General features: G+C 38.1%; 1 protein-coding gene across 11 annotated transcripts in view; it reads right to left on the bottom strand.

Annotated features, from left to right (window-relative positions):
* Positions 1 to 18,040, bottom strand: part of LOC126969874 (5-oxoprolinase) — a 60,576-nt gene extending 42,536 nt beyond the window's left edge. For all 11 annotated transcript variants that reach the window (XR_007730484.1, XR_007730483.1, XR_007730485.1 and 8 more), the window contains exons 1-5: positions 17,861 to 18,040; positions 6,488 to 6,657; positions 3,423 to 3,614; positions 2,468 to 2,759; positions 96 to 211 (exon numbers count right to left, since the gene is read on the bottom strand). Coding sequence is in view for 1 of the 11 variants with exons in the window: in XM_050815459.1 (XP_050671416.1) it covers positions 96 to 211; positions 2,468 to 2,759; positions 3,423 to 3,614; positions 6,488 to 6,652 (765 nt within the window). In the remaining 10 variants the exon portion in view is untranslated. The remainder of the gene's footprint in view (positions 1 to 95; positions 212 to 2,467; positions 2,760 to 3,422; positions 3,615 to 6,487; positions 6,658 to 17,860) is intronic.
* Positions 18,041 to 22,109: the final 4,069 nt, after the last annotated feature.

Below are 22,109 nucleotides of genomic sequence, written 5' to 3'. Positions count from 1 at the left end.
TAGGTTCAGAGTCAAGAAATCTTAGGTTAACCAGAGAAGTGTAAGGAATATGCTCGGCTAGGAAAATTCTTCTGACCATACCGACAATATCTGACCTTGACATAGTCCCGTATATGAGGCGTCAAGTACGCGTCGGCACAGGCCGTGTATCCGCGGGGAGTCAAACGCACCATAGACGTGACCGCATGCGACAGGGACACGTGTCCAAATCCTGAAAAAAAAAATTATGGAACGATTTAAGAATTGGCATTGAACAGTCAATCACATATAAAGTAGAGCCTATAAAAGTTGGAGCTTCAACATTTGAAAAAGGCTTAAAAATAATGAACAAACAAATTTGGTCTCTTCACCGTTGTTACGGGGTTAATACGTCACAAAAGCCGACACATCACACTTACACTTATACTTAACACTTAGCTAGGTTACCAGGAATGATAGAGCCGTTTATTATTATTATTAGCTCCTTATTATCTTTTATATTCAATATGTTTTGATTTTAAAGTGATAAGCCCCACTTCTACGATTAATACACAAATAAAATTTGAAAAACAAAATTTTATGAACGATGCGGGATTCGAACCCACAACCTCCGGCGTTCCGTGCCAGTGTTCTGACCAACTGAGCCAACCGTTCCACAGCGTCACACGTTGAAGCCACAGTCTGAGAGTTGAACAAAGCAAACAGAATTTTATAACGAGGCGGTACTCGAACGGTTAGGTTACTCAACGTGAATTAACGTCACTCTGCTTTCAATGGGTGGTGTTTCCAGGCCGATACGACAACGGTACTTTCTAAAAGCGCGTAAATCTTTCTAAAAGTCCGGCAACGGTCCTGTAATTCCTCTGGTGTTGCAGGAGATTGTGGGCTGCAATGATCGCATCGGATCTATAAATATCAGTAGACATTTAAGTCCAAACTTTCCATATAGATTCATTTTATAAATTTCTGGAGGCATCTAGAACATTTATTTTTCACACACGTCTTTTTAAGGGTCAATCTGTCATATATTTTTTTTCTTTTAAATTCCGAATAAATTTTGCAATGTTCGTCTAAGAGTACCTAAATCAACATGAAATCAAGTCATTTTACCATTTACAGAGCCACAAAGGAAAAGTTAAGCTTTTACTGCCATTCTTTGATATCAATATTTACTATTTCATAATTTTACAAATTATTTTGCACACAATATGAGTCTATCATAAAATTAATAAAAATAAAATCATTTTATTGCAGGTCAGGCATATAAAATATAAAATATGTGTACATATCATAAAATATTTTAAAATTATTAAAAAAATTAAATATGTATAACAATAATTAGGTAATTAATATAAAATAACGATAATTAAAAAAAAATAGTCATTTTACTTTAGGGACCTGGTGTAACATTAGCCAGTGTTTGTAAAACACATTGTCAGGATCCCCTGACAATGTGTTTTATAAGCACTGCTGCCTGAGCAACCGCTTCAACCATGTTATTATTAGAATTACAGACGGTTTCCCAGAAACCCGCTATTCTATTCCGTATAACGGCGTAGTAGTCCGGGACTCCAAGAGGTATACTCGCAAAATCGACAACGATTTATTCGGAACGATACGATAATACTCCGAATATATCGCACCTACCCTACTCTAACAAATGTTCGTATTCCATATCGTTTATCGTAACAATATCGACTAATATTTTGATTTTTTTTAACGATGTTAGATTGAATGATTATGCACAAACCTTGAAAAACTAAATATTATCTGTGCTATGTCGCTGATAAGTGTCAAAAGTCAAAACATAGTTTAGGCGTTAAGGACCATGCCAGACTCTGCATCACCAATTTGGTATCATTTACACAAAATGTAAATATTTAAAAATTATGTTATGAATATAATATGACCATTTAAAATTGAATAAGTAATACAAAACTTGTGGATAGTATGTAAAAAAAGTAACACAACCCTTCTCTTCGACTTCCTGTTTCTCAGGCGGCCATTTGCATTTCTTTCTACGCATAATAGATCAACAAAATGACTTAAATTAGTTGGTAGTAAAAAAATCCTGTTGAATAGTAAATCACAATATGTGTGTAATAAACAATTATTTTAATAATATTTATTAAGTATGTATATTGTATGGCAAATATATCTATGCAACTTGAAACGATAATAGCAACGACAGTCTAGAAGGTGTCGTTGAGATTATCGTAAAAGTGACGTTTGATTATTTGTCAAATTCGAATATTCGTCTCTGACATTTTCAACTAAGAGTAAGGTTAGGACCGATAATATCGAAATATGTTTTGTTCGTTCAATCATCGTCTCGACATTGAATACGATGTAACTAAGAGTAGGATTCGACACGACTAATGCCACGATATATCGAAAATCGATTTTAGGAGTAGGCCCCGAGCTTCGGCGAACTTGCCCGAAGCACTACAATACCTCATTCATAATATCATATCATTCTATATCATACCTAAGTCAGCAGCAATTCTTCCAACAGTCAATTCATGCTCATGGTAATTATAACTATGAGCGAACACAACCGCTATACTATCAATTCCTTTCTCTTTAAGAGCAGCCAGGTCTTTTCTCACGGCGTCTTCATCGACATCCTTAACTACCAGCATCTTTTGGCCTGTAGTTCCATATACTTCCTTCCAGCTCAGATCTGATTTATCGATTTTGCATCGGTCTTCTAACGCTGGTATCACTCTGCAGTCCACTTCTACTACGTCTTTGTATAAGACTTCGGGGCGTTTAATATTCTGTAATTTAAAAAAAAACATATTTGCAGGGAAACTTCTACTGGCAGGTTGAGCGGTCTTTAAATGGGGTAAGGTAATATTAAATACAATTATTAAAAATGGTGTTGCACATCATTTTTGTTAAAAAACTAAAAGGCGAATTATTGCAAACAAAATAAGATGATGAATATTAAAACAACTTATTTACAAATTAATTTTTATTCGGATCAACTAATGTGGTCTGCCGCTGATTACTAAACAAAACTGTCTCGACATCTAGTCACTAAGTTTTATAAGAAGTTGACGTATACAGACATCCCCAGCATATAAAATTTAATTGTTACATTGGTAACAAATATAATTACATTAGTATCAATTAGAACCGCTACATTGGTAACAAATATAATTGTTACATTGGTAACAAATAGAATTGCTACATTGGTAACACTTAGAATTGTTACATTGGTAACATATAGAAATGTTACATTGGTAACAAATAGAATTGTTACATTGTGGTATTATTGTACAATATCATTGCAACGATGCACTTACCGTGGTGACATACACGTAGCCGAGTGATGTTGATTGTCTACCATCGCTACTCAGTGAAAACACGCCATTTTTTCAGTTCACAAGTTTTTCTTTAAGAATTAGTATTGAAGTAATTTATAAGCTAATGCATACCAATTGAAATATATGCGGTCTAGCTTGGTTGCCAATAAGTAACAAATCCTTAAATCCTTTGTTGATTATCAGCGCCATTTTAGCACCTTTCCGTTCCAGTAACGCATTGGTAGCAACTGTAGTTCCCATCCTTATCGACTCTATAAGCGAGGAGTTGACCTTTCCATCTTTATCTAACGCGTTGCCCGTCTCCTGTAAAAGAATATTTTAGCTACCAATTTACTTCAAACGGATAATTTTCATGAAAATGGGTGTTGGGTTGCCCAGATTGTGCTGATAATGTTGAGAATATCATCGGCATCATTGCATAATAAGTTTTTCATTTTCGAATTCAGATGTAGGTACGTTTAGTCAACGAATTTTAGGTAATATAGAAAAAAGTTTTAGAAAAAATCACGACCACTGTAGATAATAGTTTATATTAGATTCATAACCACTTATTAATTCTTACTTTTATTTTTGCAATTTCACACTTACGACACGCTACAAGTTAGGATATCATCTCCAACATCTGGATGTGTGGCGGTCCTCCACAGTGCGGTTTTCAAGTAGCTTTCTTCCACGTACTACAAAGCTGTGGAATGAGCTTCCTTGTGTGGTTTTTTCCGGGACGATACGACATGGGTACCTTCAAAAAAAGCGCGTACACCTTCCTTAAAGACCGGCGACGCTCTTGTGTTGGTGTTGCAAGAGAATGTGGGCGGCGGTGATCACTTAACACCAGGTGACCCGTACGCTCGTTTGTCCTCCTATTCCATAAAAAAAACCTATCACATTATAATTATTGACATTGTAGTTTCTAGAATTAAGATTAAAGTTACTTAGCTTTTTTCTTATTTAAAATGTTGAATGTTTCTTTTTAGAATAACCAACCTTGTTATTGTAATAATTGTTACACGAAGAGCTAGTCATACTGAGCAGCCAATGGTGAGAAGTAATTATTGAAAACAGACAATAACCTTTGAGGGAGTTCAGATATATAACAACCTGCCCTCAGAAATAAGAAATGCCAAAACATTGACTTCTTTTAAAGCGAGCCTTCAAAGGCATATACTCAATAATTATGAAACGTTTCCATAATATAAGTGGGTTATTTTATGTCTTATCTATTTGCCTAACATTGTATTGCATTCTGTACCTACCAAAATCATTGTTTGTAAGTACCTACTTTAATTTTTAAAATGTTATGTTGTTATTCTCATTTAGGTGACAATTATAAAGTTATTTAAACCTAAACTAGAATTAATATAGTGCAAATCAATTATTAATAACTTCAATTATTGTTGGTATTACATCTAAAAATAAATAATTAAACGAATTAACTCGTCATGAGATGGCCTACACACAGCTATCAAGAAATTTACATTATGCGTGAAGCTGACCAACTAGCAAATGGGCCAGCATGATCGACTAACGGCCGTCCAATATTCAGTCTATCTCTTACTTGAGATAAAAATCGTAACTATCGTTGACTTTTCTGTCCCAATAAACTTATCGACTTAACTCACCATATTCGTACACGCTGTCTGTCAATGGGACGATGAATAGCTTACCAGCAATAGAAGTTTGTATGGAAATTTCAATTCACGCGTCCCAGAATAAGGCGATAAGAATGACTTATAGGGTATATTGGGACAGCTAATTACTGACAGTAGAAGGTAGTAATTTATCTCTATCTGTAAAGATAGTATATTGGGAACGGCCGTAAGACAGGCTTGAAAATGGTCTTGAACCAAGGCCGTCAGCACGCAAAATAAGCGCCCTGTAGACGTCAAATTTGAATTTGTGAATATCCATGAGATAGATAGATAACAGGCCTGCTAGAACTGTAAACTGTAAAACCAGATTAAAACTCCTTAGTTTCAACCATTTCAATGATATTATGATGTAGCTTGTATTAACTGAAACTTTTTTAGGTTTCTCTATCCAATTTCGGATTGTCTTGGAAATACAGCACAAGAAACTTTTCGGTTATACATAAGTTTCTTGACAGCTGCACTGCAGAGGACACACCTGGTGGGAAGATGATATAATTGTGTTTATAGCGTGTGGTGCGATGGTGTAACTGAGCGACAGGGATCTGGGCAAACAGCTGGAACCCTCTCCGTGAAAAATGCTGTAAATAACAAACAACGAACCGTCCACAGAATAGTAGGTACCAGACTATTCGAGCAGCACTGCCTTATGTTACAAATTAGTACTTATTATAAGGGTTCCGTTGCCAAATGGCAAAAAACGGAACCCTTATAGATTCGTCTTATCTGTCTGTCTGTCTATCCGTCCGTATGTCACATAAACTATAAGAGCTATAGGTACTGTCAAAATTTGTTAAGTACTCGTAGATGTATTCTGTAAACTGCATTAAGATTTTCACAAACAAATAGAAAAAAAAACAATAAATTTTTAGGATACTTGGAAGTGAAACTAAAAAATTTTTTTCATCAAACCCATACCCTTCAAAAATGATATCGAGGTAATTTTTTTCTATACTGAATAGTTTGCGCGAGAGTAAGTTCCAAAGTGATAAAATGTGTGTGTGTCCCCCAGTTACTTCGAAAATAAGAGAATTATAAAACTAAAAAAAATATATGATGTATTTATGTAAAAATATATAAATATATAATATATATGTAATTACCCATGCAAACTTCCACCGAAAGTTGGTTTGAACGAGATCTAGTAAGTATTTTTTTCAATGCTTCATAAATCGTATTATCAATAACTTAATTTAAAAAAAATACACTATTATTAAAGCCGATGCTGCTACGGAACCCTTCATGAGCGAGTCCGACTCGCACTTGGCTGCTTATTGTTGGGGAAATAATATACATGTGCTTGGACCCACGCCCTAGCGATGACTCTGCTCATTCGGATGACCTCATCCGAACTACCTAGTTGGGCAACATTTAGAGAATTTTACCCTTGCATATTCGGAGTTATATCTAAATCACATCTTCCAGGCCTATGACCTTTAAGGGGCGTAGTATCCTAAGTGGACACAAGTGGGGTAGGTCCTCTGCCTGGATATTGACCTTATATTGACCTTAGAGAAAATTAGTACATACTTCTTGTAGTATTCTTCGAATGGCCTCCCTGGGAGCGTCATCATAATTCTGAGGGTCAACGGACAGTAGTTTCATGACCCTGACTTTTCCATTGGGGCAGCGCGCGAAGACATCTGTGAAGGTACCGCCCCTGTCTATAGCAAACTGGAAACCTCTTGTACTCATTGTGTCTGCAACAATATTATTATGACTCAGCATTTGAATCTCCAGAACGACAAAAACGCAGATTGTTCGTCGCTAAATTACAGACGTAGAGAGGAACAGAACAGTTTTTTTTGTTTTTTATTAGAAGACCAGCATACGCTAGGGAGAAACCAAGGTACACTCCCAAAATAATTTTTTACATAAGCCCCGTTTCTATTTCCCTGCATACTTTTTCCTTTTAGTATTATCGAGACGAGAGAAACTTCACGTTTGAGCGATCGGCGCTGAGTGTCAAGTGCCGTTCTTCTAAGTTCTGAATTCTTCTGAAGTCTAAGTTCTTCATAAAAATCTAAAGAAGAAGAGACAAAGCCGCGTGAAATAAATCGCCTCATGGGTGACTTATAAACTACCAAGGAGTAAACTTTTCTTTTCATGGAAAAGGTGGACAAACGAGCGTACGGGTCACCTGGTGTTAAGTGATCACCACCGCTCACATTCTCTTGCAACACCAGAGGAATCACAGGAGCGTTACCAGCCTTTAAGGAAGGTATGCGCGCTTTTTTTGAAGGTACCCATGTCGTATCGTCCCGGAAACTCACACAATCAAACTCATTCCACAGCTTTGTAACACGTGTAGGATTTTTTTTTTTTTTATGGAATAGGAGGACAAACGAGCGTACGGGTCACCTGGTGTTAAGTGATCACCGCCGCCCACACTCTCCTGCAACACCAGAGGAATCACAAGAGCGTTGCCGGCCTTTAAGGAAGGTGTACGCGCTTTTCTTGAAGGTACCCATGTCGTATCGTCCCGGAAACACCGCACGCTCATTCCACAGCTTCGTGGTACGAGGAAGAAAGCTCCTTGAAAACCGCACTGTGGAGGACCGCCACACATCCAGATGGTGGGGATGATATCGTAACTTGTGGCGTGTCGTGCGAAGGTGAAATTCGGCGGCAGGAATCAGGTTGAACAGCTCTTCGGAACACTCCCCGTGATAAATGCGGTAGAAGACACACAATGAAGCGACGTCTCTACGCAACGCCAAGTGATCCAGCCGTTCACAGAGTACTGGGTCCCCGACAATTCGAGCTGCTCTGCGTTGCACGCGGTCAAATGGATCGAGCTGATACTGGGGTGCGCCAGACCAGAGATGACAGCAATACTCCATGTGAGGCCGGACCTGCGCTTTGTAGAGCGCTAGAATGTGGGCCGGCTTGAAGTATTGCCGTGCTCTATTTATGACGCCCAGTTTCTTTGAAGCCAGTTTGGCTTTGCCCTCCAGATGGCCACGGAATTGCCAATTGCTCGAGATTTCGAGACCCAGTATTCCGATACTAGGCGAGGCTTTAAGGGAAGTGTTCTCGAAGAGCGGTGATACGGCAAATGGGGTTTTTTTAGTGGTAAACGCGCAAACTTGAGTCTTCTGGGGGTTAAATTGGACAAGGTTCAACTTACCCCATTCCGCGACCTTCTCGAGAGAGGACTCGATAGAAGACACAAGTTTCACCCGGCACTGGTCGACGTTTTCCCGAGAGAGACCTGCATGGCCCGTGTATACGGCATCACCAGTGCTGTCGTCTGCATAGCAATGCATGTTGGCGGTGTCCAACATATCATTGATATGCAGAAGAAACAGCGTGGGAGATAGCACACAGCCTTGGGGCACTCCAGCGTTCACGGGCTTGGGATTCGAGCAATAACCGTCGATAACGACCTGTATGCTGCGCCCAGTGAGGAAGCTGGAGGTCCACTTGCATAAGCTCTCGGGAAGCCCAAATGATGGAAGTTTTGCGAGGAGCGCCTTGTGCTATACACGATCAAAGGCCTTCGCTATATCCAGACCAACTGCCAGGCCTTCCCCCTTGCTTTCAATAGCCGCCGCCCATCTGTGTGTTAGGTATACCAGAAGATCGCCAGTCGACCGACCATGGCGAAAGCCGTACTGCCGGTCGTTGATCAACTGGTGACCCTCAAGGTATACCAAGAGCTGGCGGTTAATTATGCTCTCCATAATTTTGGAGAGTAATAGGAGGTAATAGCAATAGGCCTGTAGTTTGCCGGATCCGAACTGTCTCCTTTTTTTGGGATCGGATGGACAAGGGCTGACTTCCATGAATCAGGGACTACGCCTTTTGAATAAGAGTGCCGGAATAAACGCGTTAGCACCGGCGTCAACTCAGGGGCACACGTTCTAAGCACGATTGGAGAAATGCCATCCGGCCCGCTCGACTTCCTGACGTCCAACGAAAACAGAGCTCGCCTAACAGTTTTCTGTCGGAACTGTACTTCAGGCATGGAGCTCTGACACCGCGGGATGTTCGGCGGTGTTTTTCCGTTGTCGTCAAGAGTCGAGTTGGAGGAAAAAGAGTGCACAGGAGATCGGCTTTCTCTTTTGCCGTATGGGCCAGGGTGTCATTCCTCATGTGCAACGGCGGCATGGACGGCTGGTTGAAGTTACCAAGAGCAGCTTTCGACAACGACCAGAACTTGCGTGTTCCGGTCGGGTAACTGGAAAGCTGCTCGCCAATTTTGACGACGTGCTTCGATTTCGCACGGGCGATTTGCCGCTTAAAAAATCTGGAGGCACGGTTATATTTCCTCTTCAGAACTTTGCAGTTCGGATCCTTTGAGCCCAGCGCCGCAACCCAAGTTCGATACGCCTGTTTTTTGCAGTCAGATGCTGCTTTAACTGACGCATCGAACCAGGGCTGTGATCTGCCACCGATCGGTACTACAGAGCTTGGTATAAAAATATCCATGCCCTGCAGTATCACATCGGCTACTGCAACGGCGCAGGCACTAGGATCATCTGAAAGGAAACAAACCCTGCCCCAAGGGTAGGATGCAAAAAAGGAACGCATCCTATCCCAATCTGCTGACTTGTAGTGCCAAACGCGGCGGGTCGCTGGTGGTCTGCGACGTTGGCGTCGGATAGGCACTACACTCCTGACCAGGCAATGGTCGGACGTTCCGAGAGGGGCGTCGACAGAGACCTGGTAACCATCGGGATGTGTAGTCAGCAGAAGATCTAATAAGGACGGCATGTGGCTATCCACATCCGGGAGCCGCGTCGGCGACTCAACCAATTTGGACAGACCATACGCCAATGCAAAATTATGCACAGATCGCCCTGCGTAGTCTGTGGTACGTGATCCAAGCCATTCGGCATTGTACCCGTTGAAATCACCCAAGACTACGATTTCAGCGGAGGGGATCTGAGCAAGCACGTCATCAAATGCCGCTTGAACGCAGCCCATGAGGTGATCCGTTTCTGCGTTACCACTATGGGACCTGTAGACACACGCATAGACGCGGACGCGGTCCTCTAAATCTACGCGGAGCCAGAGAGTAGATAGGCCCCTACCCTCAAAATTGCTGAGACGGCGACAGCAGATATCCTCCCTAACGTACACACATACCCCGGCATGAGGCATGAAATTATGCTCAATTTTGTACCCGGGGTACGTTAAATATGACGTATCGCTAGGTCGAGATATCTGCGTCTCCGTAAGGAAACACAAGGCCGGCTGCGCCGTCTCAAGGTGGTGGTGGACGGCGTTTAAGTTGGAGTGAATTCCCCGGATGTTACAAAAGTCCACATTAAGCGTGGAGCGGGGTGCCGTGGTGTTGCTGCCCTGTTTGTCCTGTGACATACGCGGTACTGTGCCCTCCCCAGAATACGAGGGGCAGCCCGAGCGCGAATGCTCGGGGAGGGATTCTCCGGCTCTACAAGAGCCGGTACCCTCCTGGGGTAATTTATGTTTTAGGACCGCTCTCATATTTTGTTGGGGGGGGGAAAGGACGGGGGGGAATGGCCTCCGGTCCTCGACACTAACCTATGCGAAACATAGCGGCACTAGGCCGCTACTTCACGCCGGTATTCTGTGCGAGTGTGGTAAGTAACCCGGACGAGTCTGGCCCGATTGTGCTGACGTCATAAGACAGCAGCGTGACTCTCCCACTTTCAAAAAGCCCGTAGTCGCCTCTTACGACACCCTTGGACCTGGGACTACCCTATTCTTTTTACGCCCCGAGGCAGCACAGGGCAATAAACAGGATAGTTTCTTGAAAACCGCATTAGTATCTACAACTAATGTAGGTTTGACACCAAAACAGTATTGATTTATAATTACGATTACATACCTATTTATATGTAGAAAAAACTGAGCTATTGTTATAAGATAACCATAAACTAGGTACTTAGGTACAGTTTTAGGTAAAGAAGACAACCCTAACGTCGTCAGTAGAGGTAAGAGTCATGCGATAGAAAGAGGCAACGTCAAGGTGAACGAAAATGTAGGTTAATTGCGATATGCGATCTGAATTGCACCTTATTGTATGGCCGCAAGAGGCCTTATTTCTTTATTGATTTTGCGGAATGCACTTTCTGTACTTGTACGTGTGTGGATGATGCAGCTATAATTGTACTCAATAACTTTTGTTTTATATTAATTTACATTTATAGTACAGTCATTATAGTATGTTCACCTCGGAATTCGAGATACCCAGCAGTAAGTCTGTAAATACTTGTATATTGACACCCTAAAAGTTTTCTCAAAACCCACATATTGTAGGCCCACAAACCCACACAAAAATCGGGTTTTTGTGCTATTTTTTTTGTAAATATCTCATTTCCTACTGGTTTTAAACAAAAACATAAAAAAAAACCATAGGAAATGAAATATTTACAAAAAAAGCTCAAAAACCCGATTTCTGTGACCTTTGACCTTGAAATTTAATAGTTGCTTACACCCTACCATATGCAGGTTTTGTGACAACTTTTTGGGTGTCAATATACAAGTATTTACAGACTTACTGCTAGGTATCTCGAATTCCGAGATTCTTACCTAATTTAAGCTTAAATGACTGGACTTTTTTGACTTACTCGTGTAAGGCATTGACAGTTTGACGTTTGAGTATATTTGTTGCATCACTTTACATGATATATTGTAAGTAATTGAAATGATTTGTATTACGATAAACATGTAAATGTTCATTTAAAACAGTGGCAATGAGTTTCTTGCCGCTGTTGTCTCACTAGCCCAACCCTTTACGAAGTAGCGGTTAATTCAATAAGAAAAATATTTTTTTGACATTCATAAGTGTCATTTCCGTGACCTACATGAATAAAGTGATTCGGATTTGATTTTTATTTTATTTATCAAAACTGACTATATTATGTATGTACTTTGATGTAACTGTCACGTAGTGAACAATCGATGTAAATAAAAAATAAAAAATAAAAAACAAATATTGGCGGAATTAACACTAAAGAAAACTTGAATCATTTGTAGAAACATACTTTTTTTTTAATATTGCCATCCATACCCATATGCACAATATAATGTGTGACCATATTTGTGTGTAATATGTCCATAAATTATGGTAAAACCACACATCTAGGACACAAAAATGTAGTTTTTTATTTTCGTAAATAAGAACAGTATATTGTAATTTCGTCAGGAAATTATCTATAGGTATAAAATTATTTGTATTAATTTTTAATGAATAGCGCGAAATCATTCTCGGCCCGTTTTATATATTATATTATTACAAATTACATATAATATTATGTCTCAGCAAGACTCAATAATGCGTGCTACTTTTTTTTAAATACTTTTATTAATAGAAACTTACGTTATGACAGAAAAGGTACAATTTGCATTATCAGATGTTTTATCACCCTGTGTATACGCGCGCTTTTGCCACACACAAGAAACGCGTTCGGTGAAAGAACAAACAATCTACATAATACCTCGGCTGATAAATAAATTTGATAAGCAACTTGAACGACTCTATATTATATAGTTAAAATTATTCACTATAACGCTGTTCATAACTGCACTGTTAATGGTAATGATAATTATATTAAGGGTGGCCAAGCTATTGATATCTTCTATGATCACTTTCATAGCTACAAAAGAAAAATACAGCACTCTGTTATGTCCTCACACTCTGTTATGTACTAGCTTTTTTTTTTTTTTTTTTTTTAATGGAATAGGAGGACAAACGAGCGTACGGGTCACCTGGTGTTAAGTGATCACCGCCGCCCACACTCTCCTGCAACACCAGAGGAATCACAAGAGCGTTGCCGGCCTTTAAGGAAGGTGTACGCGCTTTTCTTGAAGGTACCCATGTCGCATCGTCCCGGAAACACCGCACACGGAAGCTCATTCCACAGCTTCGTGGTACGAGGAAGAAAGCTCCTTGAAAACCGCACTGTGGAGGACCGCCACACATCCAGATGGTGGGGAGGAAATCCTAACTTGTGGCGTGTCGTGCGAAGGTGGAATTCGGCGGCAGGAATCAGGTTGAACAGCTCTTCGGAACACTCCCCGTGATAGATGCGGTAGAAAACACACAATGAAGCGACGTCTCTACGCAACGCCAAATGATCCAGCCGTTCACAGAGTACTGGGTTCCCGACAATTCGAGCTGCTCTGCGTTGCACGCGGTCAAATGGATCAAGCTGATACTGGGGTGCGCCAGACCAGAGATGACAGCAATACTCCATGTGAGGCCGGACCTGCGCTTTGTAGAGCGCTAGAATGTGGGCCGGCTTGAAGTATTGCCGTGCTCTATTTATGACGCCCAGTTTCTTTGAAGCCAGTTTGGCTTTGCCCTCCAGATGGCCACGGAATTGGCAATTGCTCGAGATTTCGAGACCCAGTATTCCGATACTAGGCGAGGCTTTAAGGGAAGTGTTCTCGAAGAGCGGTGATACGGCAAATGGGGTTTTTTTAGTGGTAAACGCGCAAACTTGAGTCTTCTGGGGGTTAAATTGGACAAGGTTCAACTTACCCCATTCCGCGACCTTCTTTCGCTTTCGTTAATATGTGTAATATGTCTAATTTTGCAATTGTAATCGTTTTAGTTCTAATGTATTAACAATGATTTATTTGAAGAGCTCTTTTTCCATAGGACGAATTTAATTTATTTTAATTGAAATTTAATTTCTCATAGTTTTAATTAATTTAAAATTTTGATTTTTTTTTTAATATATATTGCTTGTTAATTTTGCTAAAACTCTGTTTGTGTTCGTTTGTTAATTTTTCTCGATTTGCACCTAAAATAGAAAGAATAGATCTTTCTTAAGCAAGCCATCAATTCACCTTATCAAGTAATTACCTCGCGCTGACATAACTTATTTGTTGTTTTATTTATTTAAAGCATTGGTAACAAGATCATCAGCTCAAACCAAAATACAATAAAAGAAGAATATTTAAATCATAATTAAATAAACTCGATTACAAGAAAAACCCCTGTTACATTTACTGATTTCAGTGCTGATAATGGTGTCTTCTAAGTCGTCACTCTAAGATAAAATCGATTCACTCGATTGTATGAGACATGCAGACATCGATAGATTGACAGATGACGGCTATAGGTAATCTTGTAAAAAATGGAGATAGCCGAAATCCACTACATTTTAAGCAACTGTTAGCTTTCAGAATTAGTCGGGTTAAACTTCGTCACCAATCGCCATACTGTAATTAATACTATTTCAAATTTAGTCAAACGACTGCATGTTTCATACTAAACTTTAAAAAAATTACTTAGGCAGTCCCACCTCTTATTATATAGTATTTACATCCTCTTTGTAACTTATTGTTTTAGTAACATATTTTTATTTTTTTTCTTATAGGTACTTAGTACATTTTTAACTTACACTAATAATAAACTAACTAATAATAACTAATTTAAGTATTTCTATTTATGTATGTTCTTTATAGTCTTACAAGCATTTATATTAGTTTCAGATATAATAAGAAAATTAAACGTTATGTAATCTTAACACTGATTATTACCGTTAAACTTAGAAGACACATACTCAAAGCTTGGTAGTCTACTCTAACGTGATTCTGGCGTGTATCTGTGGTGTATCTTCCACAGAAGCCACAGTAGGAAGAATAGAAATATTACAGACCTTATTGATTTTAACTGCTAAGAAAGTGTTCTGTAAAATTTGTCTTTTATGAATTAACTAATAAAATGAAAACTAATATCAAACACAAAATATAACATCCAATATCCAAAACACTTATAATTTATTCATTTACTGATGTGGTTTTCTCTTATCTAGTGGCTACTTATGTGGTAAATGCAGGTTGCAATCTCTAAAATCTGACAATCAGGACAAGAAGTGTAAAATCCTTGATTTAGGAGCTTAAGACCCCAAAATTGTGTCTTTTTAGTTATATGACCTGTATAGCCGAGTGGTTAGAGATCCTCCCTACTAAGCTAGAGGTCCTGGGTTTGAATCCCGGTAGGTGCAAGCATTTATATGATGAATATGGATGTTTGTTTGCGAGTCATGGATGTTTGAATGTATTCATGTATGTTTATATGATTTAATGTATGTTTAAGTAAGTATATTGTATTAAATATATCATTGTCTTGTAACCCATAACACAGGCTATATATGCTTAACTTGGGGCAAGATAATTTCTGTAAAAAGTGTGTCAATATATTATTATAGATATATGTATTATACCGTAATATAAAAATAGTGGTAATTTTTGTAAATCAACATTTTTTTTTCATACAATTCTATACTAAATATAGTATTTTTAAAGATATTTTTACAGCTTAAAGAAACAGTTTGTCTTACATTATACTCTGGTCTCTGACACAGTATATCTATTATCAAAAGAAAATCTTCTTAACAATTTCAAGCAAATATTTAGCAGTTTTACATTTTATTACTTATATGAAACAAAAATTATACCTACAGACGAAAATCTGTATAGAGTTTTAAGTAACAAAAAATACATTTTTTCTTACATTTAAGAAACTAATAGAAATCATATATTTTCCTTTTTTTTTTTCAAATCAAATAAAAATTATATTCTATTAACTATTCTAACTTCTGGTGCTACATTTTTAATTACTGCATAATATAAATAAAAATTAGCCTCTCCACACAATTAAAGCAGTCTTATGTTTTAACTACTTCTTATCAAAATAAAATCAATTTAAAGTGTTAAGAAACAACTAGTTTGTTTCATTATTTTTTAAAGCTTTATTTCAACAGTAGTAGTACTTATAAAAGTTGTTATATTGATAATATGCACATGTTTCCACGCCACCTACAATTTTTGTCTGAGGTACTTTTATGATAATACTTACCGTTTTGCTGAAAATCGCGAAAAACTATTTTTTTTGACCTTTGACCTTGAATATTTTTTTTTCCATTCCCTTCCATTCCAAAGTATTTAAGAAGAAAAAAAAAAAAACAAAACCTATATTATGTTAAGATTATATTATATCTATGCTTTTTTTAACATCATTTTATAATTTTACTAACAATTTGTAGATTTGTTTCAGAATTTAAAATAAAATTAAAAACTGCTGTATTTAATCACTGATAATTACCATTAAAATTATGACAGCAATAGGACCAGATCTAATCGTCCTCCTCCCCTCTAGATGGCCTGCAATGGTCATACGAGAACATACCAAGGAATTACAAAGTAAATACTGGACGGAAGTAAGAGGGTGTAGACAAGCAAAAGAGGCCCTACTCCAAATAGACTTCAGGCTCTCTCGCAAGCTACTAAAACTCCATGCCAAAGATTACATAAATTAACCCATGTAATAACGGGTCACGGCCCTTTTAACAAACATCTGTTTAGTACAGGTGTCACCCACAGCCCTCTGTGCAGAGCCTGCATGGAGGCAGAAGAGATGGCCGCACACATCATTCTGGAGTGTAGGAGTATGGCCGCTTACCGGGCCAAACCTGGGGTCACCGAGGACTCTCCCCGAGGTCATGGGTGACATCAGAGGTTTGATTAACTACCTTGAGGAACTGGGATGGCAAGATTAGCCGCCCACCTCACCACGCAAAATAGGCGTGCCATAGTCATCGAGTTGCAGATAGTAGCCCGTGATAACCTATAACCTATACCATTAAAATTGGAATGCTCTTTAACACTGTACCTTTATTCATTACTTGGTAGCCTACCTCAACCTAACATTGGCTCAATTGTGGTAACCTTTCCACAAAAAAGATAATATAAAGAATAAGAATTGTGTTAAAAATAAACATATAACAAATAGTACATTTAATATAATTAAAAATATATTTAATCCAAATTCATAGTGATGTTATGAAAATTTCTTTGAAATTATAATCTTATGGGATTTCAATAGATTGGTTCATATATTTGATAAAGTCCTCAAGAACCTCACAGCCAATTGAAGGTTATTGTTTCATTTAGCCATGTAGGCTAAATCATCTACCGACTACACACACTACTAGTCAGGAATGGGGGGACTTTAAATTGGTGGTAAGATGTTTGTTAGTCAGCAGTGTTGTTACTGTCCAGCTCTTATGAATAATATTGTTGATGTTTTTAGAAGTACCTTTTTTATGCCTAAGAAAAAATTTAAATTTAGTTTAGGATGAAACATGTAGTGACATTTCTCATAAGTTTGAAATAGTAACTAAAATATGGCAACAAAGAAAAAGCAAAGCAAAGCAAAAATCTAGCTAAGTTTGAAAGCAAATAGTTGTTTAAAATGCAGTAGATTTCGGCTATGTCAGTTTTTTACAAAAATATAGCTGTCATCTTTCAATCACTGCATGTTTCATACAATCACTTTTTTATTAGAGAGTTTTGCTAGGCTGCACTCTTCCTTTAAGTGTCTTCTGCTTGTGAATGCCTGGTTAAGCATAAACAATGGTAGTTAAAACTTAGACAGAAAATTCCAAGTCAATCCTATCCTTTATAACTCCAAATGTAACTCTATGGGAAATATAGAACCTGAATAGCTTATAAAAACCCAAACTCGACAATTTGAAGCTTCTCTCAAGACCTTTAAGTCTGTAGGTACCTAAGTTTTGTAGTTGCTGAGGAATAAAATTTCCAACGTCATCTTTTTGCTTTATAAATAGATTAAAAAGAAAAATTTAAAAGAATTTTCGAATCTCAACTGTCAAAGAAATTTGGCACACACATAAAGGCTACTGATAGCTACTAAAACTAGATCAAAAAAAAAATCACAATTTAATAATAATTATTGCCTAGATCAGCAGCAGCTCGACAACTTTGAAGATTTGAGATGGAGAAAATATAAACTTTATTTGCAAAAGCTGAAGTTGTTTTTTTCATTTATTTTAAGTTTTAAGGATATCCAATTATTGCAATCCATAATGGTTGATAAATATTAAAGTTCATAATAACTAATATGTAGCCGTCTAAAAAAACTTTTACAATACGTACCTGATATCACGTATCTTAACTCAGTTCCTTAGTCTTATCAACAAGGTACATACATAAAATTAAACACAACTTTACTATAATTCTTATTATAACGTTTAACCTCAAATAACCACCAGGTAGAGATATTAGGTTTTAGGTATTTTAAATAATGTAAACTGTAAAGACTAAAATCTTAATTTGAATTTACTTTAAAACAGCTGATAATTGATAACAAGTGTCAGACTGTCAGATTTTCAGTGTACACAGAATAATCATCCTCTAGGTATCAACCGAGTACAAAATGGTAGTTTTCCAATAATTGTGAACGATTACAAGTGAACGGATTGGCTTATACCGAATATGTAATTAATAAAATATGTGAAAAGGGCATCAATGTTTTACGCGCTGTAGCGGGAATCTGATGGGGTGCTCATGCCTACTCCCTCAAACTCTTATAACTATATAACTACTAAAGCATTAGCTTTAGTTCGTAGCTATATTGATTACTGTTCGTTTGTTTTAGACCCCTTAAAAAAACAGCGTCTGCGAAGCTAAATAAAATTCAGTATCGTTGCCTCAGAATTATTCTGGGTGCAATGAAGTCTTCCCCCACTAACGCTCTACAAGTCGAATGTGTTGATCCTCCTTTACATCTCCGACGGCAATACCTATGTGACCGGTTTGTCAGCAAAATGTTACAGCTTTCCTCCCACCCATTGTGGACCAAATTGGACCAGCTATCTCAAGTCCTTAGCCCACGCAATCCCTCTAAGTTTAAGTAAAGTCTGTAAGTTTACCAATCTCCCTCATCCCTTGTTATCTTTATCGATGAGTCCTCTATTCTCCACATCATATAAAGCCTTGGTTTTCAATACTTCTATCGTTACTGATCTTGGTTTGGTCAAAGGAGCCCCCGATACTTATTCGAAATTTCAATACTTAGTTCATCAGAATTGGTCAAATCACTGATGCTTCAAAGATGTCTCAGCAAAGTTGTGTTGGCGCAGCCTGCTGGGTCCCCAGCTTTAAAGTCATTTTACAATTCAAATGTCCTCCTGAGACTTCGGTGCTTACAGGAGAGGCCGTTGCCTTATTAGAAGCAATCTTGTTTACCCGCTCCCATAACCTGAATCAAACTGTTATTTTTACTGACTCCCTTATTTGTTTATCATCCATCAAGGAAAACCCATTCCGGAGTAAGTCAAGACATCCAATTATTCTTCAGATTAGGGAGGCTCTATTTTCCTGTCATCAAAATGGAATAAATTTAACACTTGTCTGGATTCCAGGTCATTCTGGCATTTCAGGCAATGAAACAGCAGACCCTTGTGCTAAATCTGCTATACAAATGGGTTCTTATGAACATTATAAAAATAGTTCCCAAGATCTGAGTGCACTTTCTAAAACTTATCTCGACAAGTCCTGGAATACATACTGGAATTAATCAAAATTGGTTAAAGGTGAATTCTATGCCTCAGTCCAACCAGATATACCAAGGCGTCCATGGTTTTTTTCCCACAGATATGCAGACAGATGGGTTACCTCCACAATATGTCGCCTACGTCTTGGTCATTCCAGCACACCTGTCCACCTGCACAAGATCAGAGTTAGAGATCACTCCTTGTGTAAATGTGGCTTGGACGACGGTACTGTATCACATATAATATTTTCCTTTCCTAAACTTCTTCATCCCCTTTATGACGTTCTTCCACCGAAATTTCCCCGTCCAGTAAACGTTGAATGTTTGTTAACGTCTGTGTTTAGTCCTTATTGTAATTTTTTATGTAAATATGTCAAATATAATAATATTAAGCTGTAAATATGTAATGTAGAGTGTATTTTGTATAATATTGTGTTGTTCCAGGCTAGAAACTAACACTATACTCAAAAAAACCTGCCACTTATAAATTATCCAAACTAAATTCATACAAAATTTCCATAACGTGTCTCTTCAATTCCACTCGACATTGGCGAAATAATTTGCGCCCGACTGGTGCAGCCACACGCCATATCACAAAAATTGAATTGAATTGAATCCTCTAGGTATCAACCGAGTACAAAATGGTAGTTTTCCAATTAGTGCGACGCATTAGCGCATAATGATAAGCATTAGCACAATTCAGTATTTGGATTTTGGAACGTGAATTACATGAATCGATCAAGCCATTGCAATGTTGACAAAAGCATATTTTTGTAAAATAAATTTGCTTATATTTTAGAATTCTAAAATGAAAGTGTATTGTATTATAGTCAATTAAATTATTAAAACTTTTGTGAGACATTAAAACATTATTTACTAACACGGCGGATGAGCTTGGTGTGTCTGGTTATGTTGCGTCCCGTTTCACCAATGTAGCTTTTGTTGCACTCGCAAGGAATTTCGTAGACGCCAGGGCCCTCCATAGGGTATCGATCCATAGGCGATCGTAGAAGACTACCAATCAGTGTCAGCGGTAAATTGTCCTGATGCTATATCTACGGCATAATAGGTGTCCAATTTTATCCGTTACCCCTCTCATGTATGGTAGATATACCCTCTCCACATGCTGAGGTCGCTGTTTGCTGGTCATTTTTGCCAGTTGGTAACACTATCGACTGTTGTAGCCATTGTTCTCCAACGCTTGCCACACGTATGTTAATTCAGACTCAATAAATTGCGAATCGCACAAACGAAGTGTGCGGATTAATGAGAGTGCGTGGTACACATAACAAGTGCGACGGATGGTGATGTGAATCTACTTTTAGGTTCTGATCGGTATGTGTGGGTTTTTTCAATACCAAGCTACCACTAGATCACGTTTCACCAGTACATCTAAAAATGGGAGGGTTACATCTTTTTCTTCCTATATTGTAAACCCTATCTTTTCCTTTTTTTCCATTTTGTTCATTTTTGTTTATGTAAATATGTTCTGTATGTTTTTTGATATGTTCATGTTCATGTTCAAACACATCATCTACGTATAGAAATGTTCGATAAATATGTTGACCACGACTGGTGCTGTACGTGAGCCCACTACCACTCCATCGATTTGCTGATAGAAATCCCTCGCCAGACGAAAAAGCCACTAGTAAGGCAGAACTCTATTAATCCCATGTACTCAGTAAATATTATGTTGTGGGCAATTAAGTGTTGTTTTATGATATCTATAGTTTTTGCTACTGGTTTACATTAGTGAAAAGAGACGCTACGTCGAAGCTGGCCATTATCTCCTCGTTACGGATTTTTATCTCCTCCAATAGATGGATGAAATACGTGGAGTCCTTGACAAAGCTCGGTGTTTTGACGTGAACTTTTATCTAGGCGCGTTGATTTGACTCTCAAAGGGACGTAAAGGTTTATGGATTTTTGGCAGGCCATATATTTTTTATGGTGTTTGGTTCAGGAGCAAACGCTTTTTTCTTCATCTGATAACAAGGATAGGAGCTTGTTCAAATTGGAAGATACATGAGCTGTGAGGTTGTAGTTTACCTTTTTATAAGTGCTGGTATGAATTACTAGCTGTGTAACTTTCTGTTCATACTCCACTGTATCTTAAATGGCAATAGCGTCCTTACCTACTGGTAGCACGAGGATGTCAGGTTTTTGCGTATGGACAATAGTGTCTGGAACTGCTGTTTAGGGATATTCGGTTTCGGACTTGTATGTTTATGAATAATGGCTGATATATCCTGGCTCAGGCATTCAGCTTCCGGTCCAGGTACTTTGTATCGCATCAGACAGTACTCCACGCTATAAATTATTGGTACTATCTGAGTATCAACTGGCACTTCGTATGACGATAGATTAAGCCAAGGGCGTGCATTGGCTTTCTAGGAAGGTAGGCACTGTGGATCTAACTAGCCTTAGCTTTGGAATAAGCAAAACTGCTTACCGTAGGTATTTAGTATCTAGCGCAACGAAAAATTTTATGAGTGGGTGTTCAATAGAAGTTTGGCTATAAAATAACGGCACTAAATTAACTATAACACTATTGCTATATTTATTTAGGTTAATAACGAGGTAGGCACTGCCTAATTGCCTATATCATAGCACGCCACTGGATTAAGCATACTACCTTCCGGTATATTAGAGCAAAGTTGTCTTTGAACGGTAATCAATTTTTAACAGGCGTTTTAGTTTTTCTTCATGACTATTAATTGTCTACAACTTTGAGGTTTCGACTCTTATAAAAGTCATGCATCTAACCGCTGCCATAGTTCCAAACCAAGAACACTAGACATTCCTTAAGTAACGTAAAAGGCCTTTGTTTACGTACGCGATGTTACGAAG

The sequence above is a fragment of the Leptidea sinapis genome, chromosome 19 (genome assembly GCF_905404315.1).
Source record: "Leptidea sinapis chromosome 19, ilLepSina1.1, whole genome shotgun sequence".
Lineage (NCBI taxonomy): Eukaryota > Metazoa > Arthropoda > Insecta > Lepidoptera > Pieridae > Leptidea > Leptidea sinapis.
This window is presented reverse-complemented; position numbering and strand designations above follow the sequence as displayed.